We start from the raw sequence: 13496 nt of genomic DNA on the forward strand, positions 1-13496 counted from the left end.
AAAAAAATTAAGAAGGAAGATATGTATTAGTAACATTAGCAAGTTCTAAAGTTGAATTCCTGGCATTCTCAGATTAAAGCATAGTATTTTACAGCTTCCCCTAAAACAAAATGATTATACTATGTATATGCATCATAAGTACAGAAAAAAAAACTGAACTCATTCAGACTCCAAGGCTCTTTTCTGGGCTGGAACCCACCACTGGGGAATTCCAAGGTGGCAAGAAGAATCTGTCTTCAAGTGACACAAAGAAGACCTGGTTCCCATCATGGGCCTTGGGCAGGTAATCAAGGAGATGTAATGCAGTGTGAAGACCTGTTTCTTTCTAACTGGGTGATGGGCAGTTACTTGTCTCCCAATCCCCTGGGCTCACCTATAAAGACCTTGGTGTCTCTCTCCTACAGCTGGTGTGAAAATTAAATGAGACCATTCACTTGTTACCAAGTAAATACTTAACTAAAAGGGTCTGTCAGGATATTACTTGACTTTTTTTGTCTTAAGTTTACTCATTTAAAAAAAGGAGATGAATTATACCTGCCTTCATGGGGTTCTTCTGATGATCAAATGAAAAAATAGTGCCTGAGTCTAAAATAAGAAACCAGCTGTTTACAGCAGGGCGCATGCATTCCAGAGGGTGCAGAAGATGCTCCACCAGGCTAGGGGAGGAAATCCCAGAAGTTAGTTATTTTTATCCAAAACGTAGAAGAGCAACTATGTTTTAGTAATCTAAGCATTACACATAATGACTTCAATACTATATATTACGTATATACTAATTACGCTATAATATGTTACATTCTACTAATTATATTACACTACCATAAAATACTAGCCTTGCTAACAAAAGTAGAAATTGACTCTACATCCTAAGTTCCTCTGTCAGGGGTCACACGTCACAACCCCTCTGAGGGGCCTGAGGTGCTCCTTCCGCTTTAGTACTTGCACAGGGAGGTAGACTGACATATTATAACTAAACATTACAGAGGATACGAAGCTTTAAGAGTCCTATAAAAGGCACAAATTAAAGTTATACTAATCAATGCAAGCACAGGTGAACACAATCCCACAGCGGGGAAGGTGCATGCTTCTCACCCAGGGTCAGCCTGGCATGAGTCACATCACAAAGTAAAAAACAATGATGATGTAATCTGATCTGACCAGAAACAGGCCAAAAATACTCACAATTCAAGAAGGAGTATTTGAAATAGGATTTTACCTCCTTGTCATTACAATGAATCCAGCTCCAAGTATATACTGGGCCTTGAGATACAAGACAATAGCACATCTTTGTAATTTATATGTAAGTAACAAAAACACATACATAAGAGAGCTAAAAAATTGTTTAACTGAGATACAATTTACATATAACACTGCCTTATTTTTAAGTGTTAAAATTTTTTTTACTAATGAGAATGATCAAAAAAGTTTGGAAACAGCAAACTACAAAATATATCACTATGATCATATTATATAGTATTCTTGCATTATTTTCTTCCCGTAGGGCACTAATTAATCTTCAAAATCTTAGCTGGGGGAAGTATTAGTAATACACCCCTGAAGGGTTTTAAAGAAAAGATCAAAATGTTGTAAAAATCTGAGAAGGATTTCCCCCCCCCCCCGAAAGTGTAGGAAATTTCTGTGTGAATCAAAGTAGACTCTCTGGGAATTTAGGAAGCACTTCTTAAAGTCAAGCCAAGTCTCTCTTTTAATGTAATCTCATTAGTAACTTGAAGTCTAGAAAAGAAAACCACAATCTAAGAATGTTTTTTCGGGGGCAGAGAAATGCCACTCACACTTTCCTAAGTTGAGAGCAAAAGCATATGAAGACCATTCTTTCTACTTTTGCAAATGTTTAGAAAAAAATTTAACAAAGCTTTAGGGCTTTTTGTTGTTGTTGTTGTTGACAAATAAAGAAGTGCTTTTTTCTTATCCCAATTATGGATGTTATTTCTCAACCCTGAAAAGAAATGAATCTTTTCCTGAGGCAACTTATTTTTTTCTAAAGATAAACATAATAATCACAATGGTACAAGTGAATTAAAGCCCAGGGCAGAGGTGCTCTCATCCCCCAAGCCAGCCTCCGTCTTCCCTCCCTTCTGGCCACACCAAGCCGTTTCAGGGACCATGCTGCCTTCAAGCTCCATTTGACTAAAGTGCCGGTCAAGGGACCCTGCTTTCCTGCTCATCACAGCCTGCTTGGTGACACTTCACGCTTCCAACTCTGCCCTGCAGAGGCAGTTTCCCCAGGCTCTGCCCATCTACCCTGTATGCTTTGGATGCCGAACCCCACCCTGCACGTTCACAGGATTGCCAGTAAGGTCAGCAGTGCCCTCCCTGCTGGGGAAGGTGGTCACATAAATGGAATGAAGGTAGCCCTGGGCCCAACACTGTCAATAAGCCTCACTGCTGTTTCTGCCCCACCCCTTGAAAAAAGTATGTAAATGCAAACATCTTGGCATTCCCCAAGATTAACTGGACCTATGGCCAGCAGTTAGAAAGCAGATAGCATCCTTAGTTCTGTCACTGCAATCTGCCCCCTCCACCCACCCCACCCGCACACACATTCTCCTTCCTTGCATCCTTGGTCTTTCGTTTTTGACCAAAACCAGTGAAAAAAAATACCATAACCTCTCCATAGGAGAACAAAATAAATCTCGAAGAGCTCACATTTTTCCTTAAACATCCTAAGAATTCAATGTGTTTTTGACCACTGACACCTTAAAAATTGAGTTCTGGCCTAAGAACAGTGTTAGCTAGTTACTGGGTTCTATTTACAAATAAAGTAAAATTATGCTTCCTAATAGCATGAACTTATCTTAATTTTTTATGACACAAGGAGGAGGAGCTAGAACGCCCTAGGAGATCTACAAGGACCTCCAAGAGATTCCCCTGCTCCCCAGGTATCAAGCTCCAAAAAAATCCATAAATATTAAAAACTACCTAAACTTAAGTCAATCTGATGGTCATAAGCCAAACGCAGAGTCACTGTAGAGCTGTTAAATATTTCATGAGGCTGCTGGACATCTTAATACTCTGTCCTTAGTAATGTCCCTCAACATTTTGCATAATTTCTGTCTGTAGGGCCATGGAGACCCCAACCAGACAAAGGACATCTCTAAACGGTGAAAGCCACACGAGTTTATTTATTTGAATTTGGAAATGGGATATCTGAAAATGACTAGCATCGTATCATGACATCCTGAATATAATGATTCTTAAATTCCACTGAAAAGAACGTTCATCAAAATAGGTAATTGTCCTATTTTGTCTACCAAAAAAAAAAACCATTAAAAATATTAAACAGGTTGCGAAATATAAAGAGTATATAATCCCAGGAGGCTATTTTTACAGCAGAGCAAAAGTTTTGTGGGCCCTCCACACTGCCAAAGGTGGGGAAATACCGGGGAGGACCTGGAACATCCCCGACGGGCTCCACATGGGGTCCGGCGGCGCGGTCCAAGCAGCCCGCGCGGCCAGCTCCAGGTCACCTGCCAGGACGCGACCGCTGCCAACGTGGGCGCCCGCGACGGCCCGAGCGCGCCTCGGGGGTGGAGGGAGGAAACAGAGGTGAGGGGAGCGGCGCGGCCACCCTCCCGTCCCGGCCCTCGCGCCCACCACGCCCGCAGGACTGGCGCTAGTGCGACTTTGGGGACGCACGCTTCTGACTTTGGATGCTGACGCGCGTGACCAAGCGAAGAACAAAAAGAATGGCTCCGCATCGCCCCAGACCGGCCTCCGCTGGGGCAGAGAATCCTCGCACGACCCCTCGGCGCCGGGGACCTGAGCCCCCGCAGGTCCAGGCGGCCGGGTCCAAGGGCTCCGGCGCGAGGAGGTGAGGGGCCGGCCCCGAGCGGACTCTGGAAGAAGGCTGCAGCCGGGGCGCAAGCTGGGCGGTGTCTCCAGGGACCGGCGCGGAGTCCCTGGGCGCGAGCCCCGGGCCGAGAAGGGACCAGAGGGAAGGCGGTCAGGGCGAAAGGTGGCGACAGGGCACGCCTGGCGACTCGCGCCGCTCACTNTGACTCAAATGTGTCGCTGCAGCAGTAGACAACATCCCAGGCCAGGGCCATACAATGAAAAAGAGGGCTGAGAAAGCTGAACACGGGTCCAGTCTCCGGAGCCCCTCGCTGGGACCCTGTGCATGGCTGCACAGCTGTCCAGAGGAGACCTGGGCTCCTGGTTGACACAGGGCTGCCCAGGTAAGAAGGTGACCACGAGGAAGGGAGTGCCCACACTCAGCCTTCAGGTTTGCAAGGGGCTCTACCATTGACTTACAGGACTGTAGAAACCACTGCTGCTGAATATAAAGGGACAGATACAGGTGAGAAATGGCAAAGACTGATGAGGGCTGTGGGCAATAACTCAGAGCCAGAGTTCACAGTTGGCAAATACTAAAAACACTCACCTTTCCCCCACTGTACAATTTATATGGACTTGAGGTGGTGATGGAAATGGGTGGGAGATGTACTGTGTCTGACATACTAATATTCACTATAAATTAGGCTTCAGAATGTGTTTTCTCTCATATCTGATTACAGGCATCTGACATGCTGAAAATGATTAACCTAAATCATTAAACTCTGTGAAACCCCAAGCTTCCTTGCAATGCAAGTTGTGTGTTTCCTCATTAAAAGTGTCTTGGTAAATTGAAAAAATTATGAAAAAACTGCAGGTTATTTCCTCCTGGCTTAATTAATTTTAAGAATTTGACCTAATGGTTAAAATCATTGGCTTCTCAGACAAAAATCTGTATAAGAGAACAGAGACCTCTAATTACCTTTATTAAAAAAAGAGAAAGCATATGAAAATGGGCAACCTGCCTAATGCATGAGCTCTTTGAACCTTCTAGTTAAAATACATTTTCTTTCCATTTCCTCATTTTCACATTGGGGTTTTTAGTCATATGGGCAAATATGCATATATATGAGCAATCAAATCAGATTAGCTTGTTTGACCAATGTCATCACCAGGAGACAATGCAGCTTCTCCAAGCAGTGGGGAGCTGCACCTTTATTCCTTCTCTGGAAATGGCCTTACCTGGATCTTGGAGAGTGTGAAGTGCAGAGCAGGAAATTCAGAAGTCACTATGAAAGCAAACAGACCCGAGAACACCCCAGCTCAGTGCCAGGGGCTGTGCAACACTTGGTCACCAACATTTTTTTGAGGGGTTAAAAATATTCTACCCTGTTCCAGGAATATCTCCAAATGAGGTCAGCAAACCAAGACCCACAGGCGACAGCCAGCCTGTTTTGATACAGAAAAAAATGGGGGGAAAAAAGGAGTAATCCATCCGGTATAATGACAGAGACCACATGTGATGGGCTAGGCCATCCAGTTCTGATAGCACTGAAATCAGAGAACTATAGTTAATTTTTTTTTNTTATCATCATCATTAAATGAGGATGATAAAGACTGGTCCCTCCAAAAACCCATTTCTCACACCCATTATCCAAATACACTTCCAACACCACTCTTTGATCTCGAGTATGGACGGGAGGACAGGAATGGGTTGTGGTGAGTGCCTAGAAGTCACAAGGGTGTCCTCTCCCACCCAAGAGCAGACCTGGAGTGGAGAGTCAGGCCCAAGGCTGGGTAGGGCACATGCAGAGCCTCGAACTCACATTCCAGCGAGCCCACACCACTGAGCGCAATGCCTCACGTGGCGATGAATAACACCACCCAGCAACATTAAATACTCTATGACATGCAGACAAGCAAAACACCTGGAGATCCACGCTCCGGGAGCTCGCAATCCAGTAGTTGAAGCCCAAGACAATGATGCAGGCCACCAGGGCAGCCAGCACAAGGGGCGGCGACTTCATGGTCCGACGCCCGTTTCCCAGTCCCATCATCTCAAAGGCCAGGCTGAGAATCTGCCAAATAAAAACAAACACAGGAACCTCAGTACTGGTCCACACCCATCGTTGACAACCGACAGAAAGGCACCCTGCCCCGAAGCACGACTAGTCTCCCTGAAACATGAAGCAGTGGAAGGAGAAAAGGTAGCGCACCAAGCACCCAAGGGTGCGCGTCCTGGGCAGACGTCTGGCTCCCCGGGACAGGCTCAGAGACCTCACTTTCACTTCCATTTCCTCATCTGTAAAATGGGGATAATTATAGCACCAACTTCCCCTGTAGAGTTTGAAAATGAATAATCTCTATAAACATCAATAGCAAATATTAAGGGTTTCCACATCCAACTAGAAAGCATCCACTTCTCAGTATGCTCCAAAGAGGCCTTTTTGATTTGATTCCTAACAGAGGAGGTTTTTTTGGTTTTTTTACCCTTTGACAGAATTACTAAGGACATCTGATTAAAGCGTTTCTTGAGCAACACAGGAGAGCACCCTGGAGGAGTGTGAATGCGCACTGTGTGAAAAGTCACAGGGACAGACAGAAAGGAGGCCTCCNCGGCCACACGGTGCGCGCGCCGCGGCCCGCGGCCGCCCCTCGGCGGGAGCCTGGCAAGGAATGCAGCGCCGCCGCCCCGCTGGCCCGCCGCCCCGCAGCCCGGCTGCTGCCCGTCCTCGGCCAAGGCCACCAGGGCGCTCTTGCGGGACGCGGCTCCGAGAGCAGAAGTGGAGCGATCGGGACGCTTCCTAAGGAGACGCGTAGGTGGGAAGCGGCGGCGGAGCCAAGGGACAATAATTCCCCAACCCCCTGGCGACCAAGGAATTTTCCGGAACACAGAGACAACCACACCCAGGGCCACACACCTTGCCATACTCACGTCGCCTTCCGTGGTCCCAGTCCAATCCGCCCAGAGTAGAGGAGCCCACGAAAAACAGTTATTGGGGGGTGGGGTTGTCTATACTTACAAAACGGTCTTTTTTTTAATTCCACATCCCTTCCCTGTTGGCCATAATCTACCCTCGACTGTTATCTTCAAGCCTTAATTTTTGGGGTTGTGACCCTTTGACTGCAAAAGATGAAAAGAAGATTCCTGAGCGCTGCGCAAGCGGGGTTTTCTAGTACTCTCTTATTACTGAAGCCTGAGAATCTGAATTTTAAACAGGGCCCAGGTGGCTCCTGGGTGCACGGAAGTTTGAGAACCACTGCTAGGTCATACTGCGTGAGAGGATGCCACAAAACTAATGACCCACAGGGTTCCCATGCCAGGAAATTCTAAAACAATGGTTTTTAACCCTGACTGCACTGACCAGAGGGTTAGAACTATCTGGGAGTTTTTAGAATATTCAGATGCCTGGGCTCTACCTTTGAGCCCTGAGTCCAAACATTGTTATTTTTGTTTGTTTGTTTTAAAGCTTCCCAGATAATTCTAACACATGGCCAGGACTGAGAACAGTTTTCCTAGAATCATCACTTTTGGAACCTACCTGACTGGGAAAGGAACCCTTCCTTTCAACCCTCCCAAATCCCAACAACAAAAAACAAACAGGGACATACACATATTCCTAAGGGAATGCCTACAGCCAAAATTGTTTTCAACCTGAACAAAGACTCACATTGAAAAAGATGACCAAGATATCTTACTACCACCTGAGCATGGGTGTCCTTAAATGCCAGAAAATATCTTTATGAGCCAAAACCTTCTAAATGAATTATAAGGTGACAATAATGATCCCTTTAGAGTCACACTCTATCGTATTCCAAAGTGATATTTTCATTACCCACTGTTAGAGACTGCCACCTGGTCAGTTCAAAAACCGAGGGTGTGTTGGACATCAGCCCTGGCTTTTCTGATGACTTGCATCACTATGCTCTGATATTCTAGTGTCCTTGAGTGATCACATCCAGGTTTGGGGACAGATACAGTAAATTCCCCTTATTGCTCCTTTCGGCTTTCCTGGTTATGTTTTTTGCCTTCTTAAATTGGTGGACCGTAACTTCCATCTCATTTGCCTCTAAGTAGGTCTCCATTAGTACCGCTCATTTATCAGCAACTAATTAGTCAGTAGTAACTAAGTGATTCTTTTTATGGAACAGATCTCTATGTCTAGGTACTAAGGCAGCTGGCTGAATTAACTACATTTTTTACTGAGAAGGAATCAGTCCTTTTCAAGTTTCATGAGAACTTTTAGGCTGAAATGTATTATTGCATATATAAAGATTGGATTTGCATTCCTTATAAAGGTTTCTTCTATTTCCTCAAGTCTTCTCACCCAGAATACTTAGCCTAATACATTGCTGGCCCTAAAAATTCAATTGGACCAATTTTGGTTAAATGATGTACAATGGGCTGTAGTGGTTGGTGGCAGTAGGCACCCATGTTTTGCCTGTTCGGTATCCTTTTCCCTCACTTGTTAATGGCATGGGCCTTTCAAACAGGAACCTCCCTCCTATCTCCAAAGGATACAGCCTTGGTAGGACTGCCAACCAAAGTGATGTCCTCTCCAGCTCAAGGGGGCGACCTTGCAATACTTTTCTATTTGCTGCCCAACAATTTATCAAAAAACTAATGAGTTAAAAACAACAGTTCTATAGGTCCGAAATCTCATTGAGCTGCATTCCTTTCTGGAGACGCGAGGGAAGACCCTTTTCCAGCTTCTAGAGCAGCGGTTCTCAACCTTCCTAATGTCGCGATCTCTTAATATAGTTCCTCATGTTGTGGTGACCCCCAACCATAAAATTATTTTCGTTGCTACTCTTATAACTGTAATTTTGCTACTGTTATGAATCGTAATGTAAATATCTTTTTGTTTTCCGATGGTCTTAGGCGACCCCTGTGAAAGGGTCTTTCGACCCCCAAAGGGGTCGTGACCCACAGGTTGAGAACCACTGTTATAGAGGCTGCTTGCATTTCTTAGCTCATGACCCCCTTTTCTACATCTCCCAAATCAGTAACATCTTTCTAATCCTGCTTCTGTAGTCACATCTCTCGGATCCAGCTGGGAAAGGTTCTCCACTTCTAAGGACCCTTGTGATTTTATTGGCTCCACCCAAATAATTCAAGATAATCTCCTATATTACAGTCCTTAATTTAATCACATCTGTAAAGGCCCTTTTGCCATGTAAGTTAACATTTACAGGTTCCAGGGACTAAGACATGAAGTCTTGGGAGCCACTTTTCTGCCTGCCACAAGACTCCTAACCTCAGCTGTCTATTGCACTCTATTCTGGAATGAACCAAGTGATGACCAAGGATTGAAAAGTATTGATGTGCACTTAGTGATGGTACCTGTAGTTCTTGGCACATAGATCTGTAGAGCTAGTTTTTGCCTAGCTCTTCAGTTTATCCTTCAATTCTGAGAATTGCCCCATAGCCTAGCACTTGCTAAAACTAAATGTTAAGACATCATAGAGCAACACCAGTGAAGTTATCAGAGTTCTTGGTTGCAAAAAACACAAACAGCCTCTATCAGTCTAAGGAGAAGGGGAATTGATTGGACAGATGTCAGTGTCTCACAGAATCAGTCAATGGTGAGAATCAATGAAATTATACTGATTGAATTTCAATCATTTGGAAAACCTAGGTAGCAGAAAACATTGCAAAAATGACACAGCAGAAAGAATGAGTGTAGTATATGTACCATACTCTGCTGCAGCTTTAAGAAATATGACCTTCAACTGACCGTTTGCAACACTTGCTCAAGATATAAAGTGTGGGCAAAGAGCTTCTAAATTGGAACAATTTGACTTCTCACTCAGGCTAGCAGGGACAACCCCTCTGGTCTCTCTAATGCGATGTGGCCACTAAATTTCAAGGATAGCACCATGGACATTCCGTCAAAGGAGACTGAGATGCCTATACAAAGAGGAGATAGGATGGTGGCCAGCAAAAAACTAGCAAATGTCCTAAGAGAAATTCACAGTGCTGTGGAGGAGGCAGAAGTCACATCTGTTTAGGAAAATCAGGAAAGACTAATTAGAAAATGAGTGTAGAACAGCGCTGTTGTATAGAAATAAAATTCAAGCCGTGTATATAATTTAAAATTTTCTAGTAGCCATATTAAAAAGGTAAAAAGAAACAAATGAAAATGATTATATATTTTTTATTTAACCCACTATATCCAATGTATTATGATTTCAGCATGTAATATAATAAAACGTTAGTGAGACATTTTACATGCAATAAAATATTTAATGGAAAAAAATTTATATTTTCAATTTTTTTTAAATTAAATTAAATTAAAAATTTAGTTTCTCTTTGGTACCAGCCACATTTCAGGTGCTTAATCACCTCATATAGCTAGTAGCTACCATATTGGACAACACAGATCTAGAAGGGTATATCAGTTTGGGTCCAATTGGGAAAGAAAAAAACAGTAACTTGAACAGGCAAAACTTGATATAAAGAATCATTAAAGCAGGTCTGGACTAATGAGGGTCTGACTAATAAGAAGTCCAGAGAACTCTAAAGAATATAGGAATGGCAGATATATGGAGCAGCTGTTACTTCCTAAGGCTGAGACAGCATCTGAGGAAGAGCATCCCCATCTACCCACCCACCCCCAAGAACGAAATCGAAACCTCACTGGAAAAGGCTGTGACTCCCAGAATGTCAGAGAAGTTGCTGTGGTGCTAGGAGAATTTGCTGGAAACCTGCCCTCTGGAACTTTCCAGACATTACCTTCTAAGGTGCCTGGGAAAGCTATTCACAGGTTGGTTTCTCATTGGAGATACTCTGCTACAAAACTGCCCTGGGTGCCAAGGGAAGTTGGTTGCTGCTGGCTTCTGTACACTGAGAAAACTGGACATTGGGGAAGCCACACGCACTGCAGGAGTCAGACACAGGCCTAGAAGGGTGGATATTTTAATGAAGGAGAAATACTCCAACATGATGATAAATCTAGAGGGAGAAGAGCCTGAAGCAGAAATGCAAGGGGACCAGTTTAGATTGGGGAATCATGTAGATGGGAGAGTAAGATAGAAATGCCATAAGACTGAAAGGTAGACCCCAAGGGTTCATGGGTCTACCTCAGTCTCAACAAGCATTCTATATAACATTATAATCTTCCCCAAATACCAATCTGGTCACATTGCCCCCTCTTTAATAATGGACCTATTTCTTCAGTAAGTCAATTGCATGAAAAAAGGGAGGAATTGCTCTAGATCAAAAGAACTTTCAGAGACCTAACAGCCAAATGCAACCTTTAGCCTTGCTTGGATCTTGATTGAAACAAACCAACTGGAAAAAGACAGTTTTGAGACAATAAGAGGACTTTGAATATGGATAAGTAGATGTTAACCAGGAATTATTGTAATTTTTCTTGGTATAATAATGGCAGTGTGTTTTTGAAAGAAAATGTCCACATTTTTCTGAGATGCACATCAAAGTATGTAAGGATGATATCTTAGACATGAAGCCTGATATTTGCTTTAAAATACTTCAGTAACCACAGCAAACACAATAGAAATAAATGAAATAAGTGTGGTAAAATCTTAATAAGTGTTGACTCTAGATGATGGATATGTAATTTTATCATTATGCAATTTTATTTATTTTTATGAATGTTTAAACATTTTCATAATAAAAGTGGGAAGAAAAGATGTCAGTACTATTTGGCTTTATAGCTCAGTTCTAGCTAAATTTTAAGGAATAAATACTTCTGATACTATTTAAATAGCGATGGCCTCATAAGATGAAAACTCCCCAATTCATTTTATGAAGGTAGTATAACTTTTAAAACTTTTTTGTGTGAAGTATAATATGCATGAAGAAAAGTTTAGTTGTTAAATGTGCAGCTTGAAAAATTTTTGCATATTGAACACACTTCAGCACACAGATTTTTAAAAAACAATATTATGAGCACCCCCAGAAACCTCCCGTGTGCTCATTTCTAGATGGTATCTCCTGCTGAAGATATCCACTATGCTGAAGCCAAATTCTGATTTTTAAAGACTAGTGCAAAAAATGAAAACTACAAAATAATTTCATTTATATCAAGACAAATTTTCTAAAGAAAATATTAGGAAATAGAATCTAGAAATATATTTTAATATCTACACAATCATACACATACTCGTATATTCTTAATAATTTAATTGTTCACTGTTTCTTGCATTCCCACCGGTTTCTTGCTGAAGTACATACTTTGCTGTTAGTTTTTTCAGTAAGGGATTGTGAATAATGAATAATTTTGGCTCTTCTATGTTTTAAAATGTATTTATTCTACCCTTACTCTTTAAAGAGAATTTGGCTGGTTAGTGAATTCTAGATTAACAGTTGTTTCCTCTCAGTAATATAATTTTCCAGTATATTACAACATCACCTTATGACATCTATTAATAATAAGAGATCCACTGTTGTTTTGTCATCTGTTTATATGTAATCCATTTTATCTCTTTTGTAGATTATATTTTCCTTTCTTGCTTAGTGCTTGGCAGTTTTGCTACAGCATTTCTGGGGGGAGGTTTATTTTCTTGTTAAATACTCAGTGAGATTTTTCAATTAAAGGTCTCATGGGTTTCTTCATTCCTGGAAAATTATCAGTCATTTTATTTTCAAACATCATCTTTACTCCATTCTCTCTATTTTCTTCTGCAACTTCAATTGGATATATTTCTGAACTTCTCATTCTACCCTCCATTGTCTTAACTTCTTTCATAATGTGCTCCTAGCTTACGGTGCTGTGATCTAGAAGCTTCACTCTCAGGGCTGTCTTCCAACTCATTAATCCTCTCTCTTCAGATCTATCCAGTATACTATTGAGGTAATTTATTGAGGTTTATTATTATTTTATTTTAAATGACTATATTTTTTACTTCCAAGATTGCTAATTTGTTCTTTTTCAAATCTTCCTGTTCTTGTTTCATAGATGTTACTTCCTTCCTAATGTCTTTGAGCTGTTAATATTATTATTTATAAGTTCTCAGAGAATGACCTCTATATCCCCAAGTATTAATTCTTCCATTTGTTGAATGTACCAACTTTTTTTAATGATACTGGACTTTTTCATGTGCTTAAAATATTTTTAAGAGCTGTTCTTGCTTGGAGTTCTCCTTCAGATACACCCTTTCTTTTCATATGATCTTTATTTGCCTCAGTCTTGACCCAGAGGGGTTTCACAGGACCAAACCAGGTCTTACATTAGCAGATCAATTGGAACTTTTACTCCATATAATGGTTTAATTTTGGACCTTATGTGCATATTGTATAGACTCATTTCCTATGTCCCACGATGCCTCTGCTTGTTTACTTTTTGTGTATAAATTTAGTGTTCTCAAAAGCAAAATCCACATCCAAAATATAATAAACTGCATATGCCATTTAAGAAGGAGTTAAGTTTTTTGGATAATCAACTTGAGGATAAATGACCAAAGACCTACGAACTAGAGGGGGGATAATAACATCAGGCATCTCCTGGCTCTCTACAAACCTCTTCTCACTGTCATATTGTATGTTTATAAATGAATCTGTAGTGTTGTGCTTCCACTTTGCAATCCCCTTATAATATCTCCATTGCAGATCCCTTAGATTCAAGAATTGTTTTCCTGAAAAGAATCACATTTTCAAAGAATCACATGATGGTGTCATTTAACCTTCAGTTACTCAGAGATGCTTTATGATAGAATAAAGCTTTGATGAACTTGAGTCT

General features: G+C 41.8%; 1 protein-coding gene across 1 annotated transcript in view; it reads right to left on the reverse strand.

Annotated features, from left to right (window-relative positions):
- GOLM1 (golgi membrane protein 1) overlaps positions 1-5870 on the reverse strand; it is a 59957-nt gene extending 54087 nt beyond the window's left edge. Inside the window, 3 exon segments of the mRNA XM_019625498.1 lie at positions 3402-4013; positions 4099-4294; positions 5721-5870. Coding sequence (XP_019481043.1) covers positions 3402-4013; positions 4099-4294; positions 5721-5849 — 937 coding nt within the window. The 5' untranslated portion in view covers positions 5850-5870.
- Between the last annotated feature and the right edge of the window lie 7626 nt (positions 5871-13496).

Source organism: Hipposideros armiger, unplaced genomic scaffold, assembly GCF_001890085.2.
Source record: "Hipposideros armiger isolate ML-2016 unplaced genomic scaffold, ASM189008v1 scaffold_632, whole genome shotgun sequence".
NCBI lineage: Eukaryota > Metazoa > Chordata > Mammalia > Chiroptera > Hipposideridae > Hipposideros > Hipposideros armiger.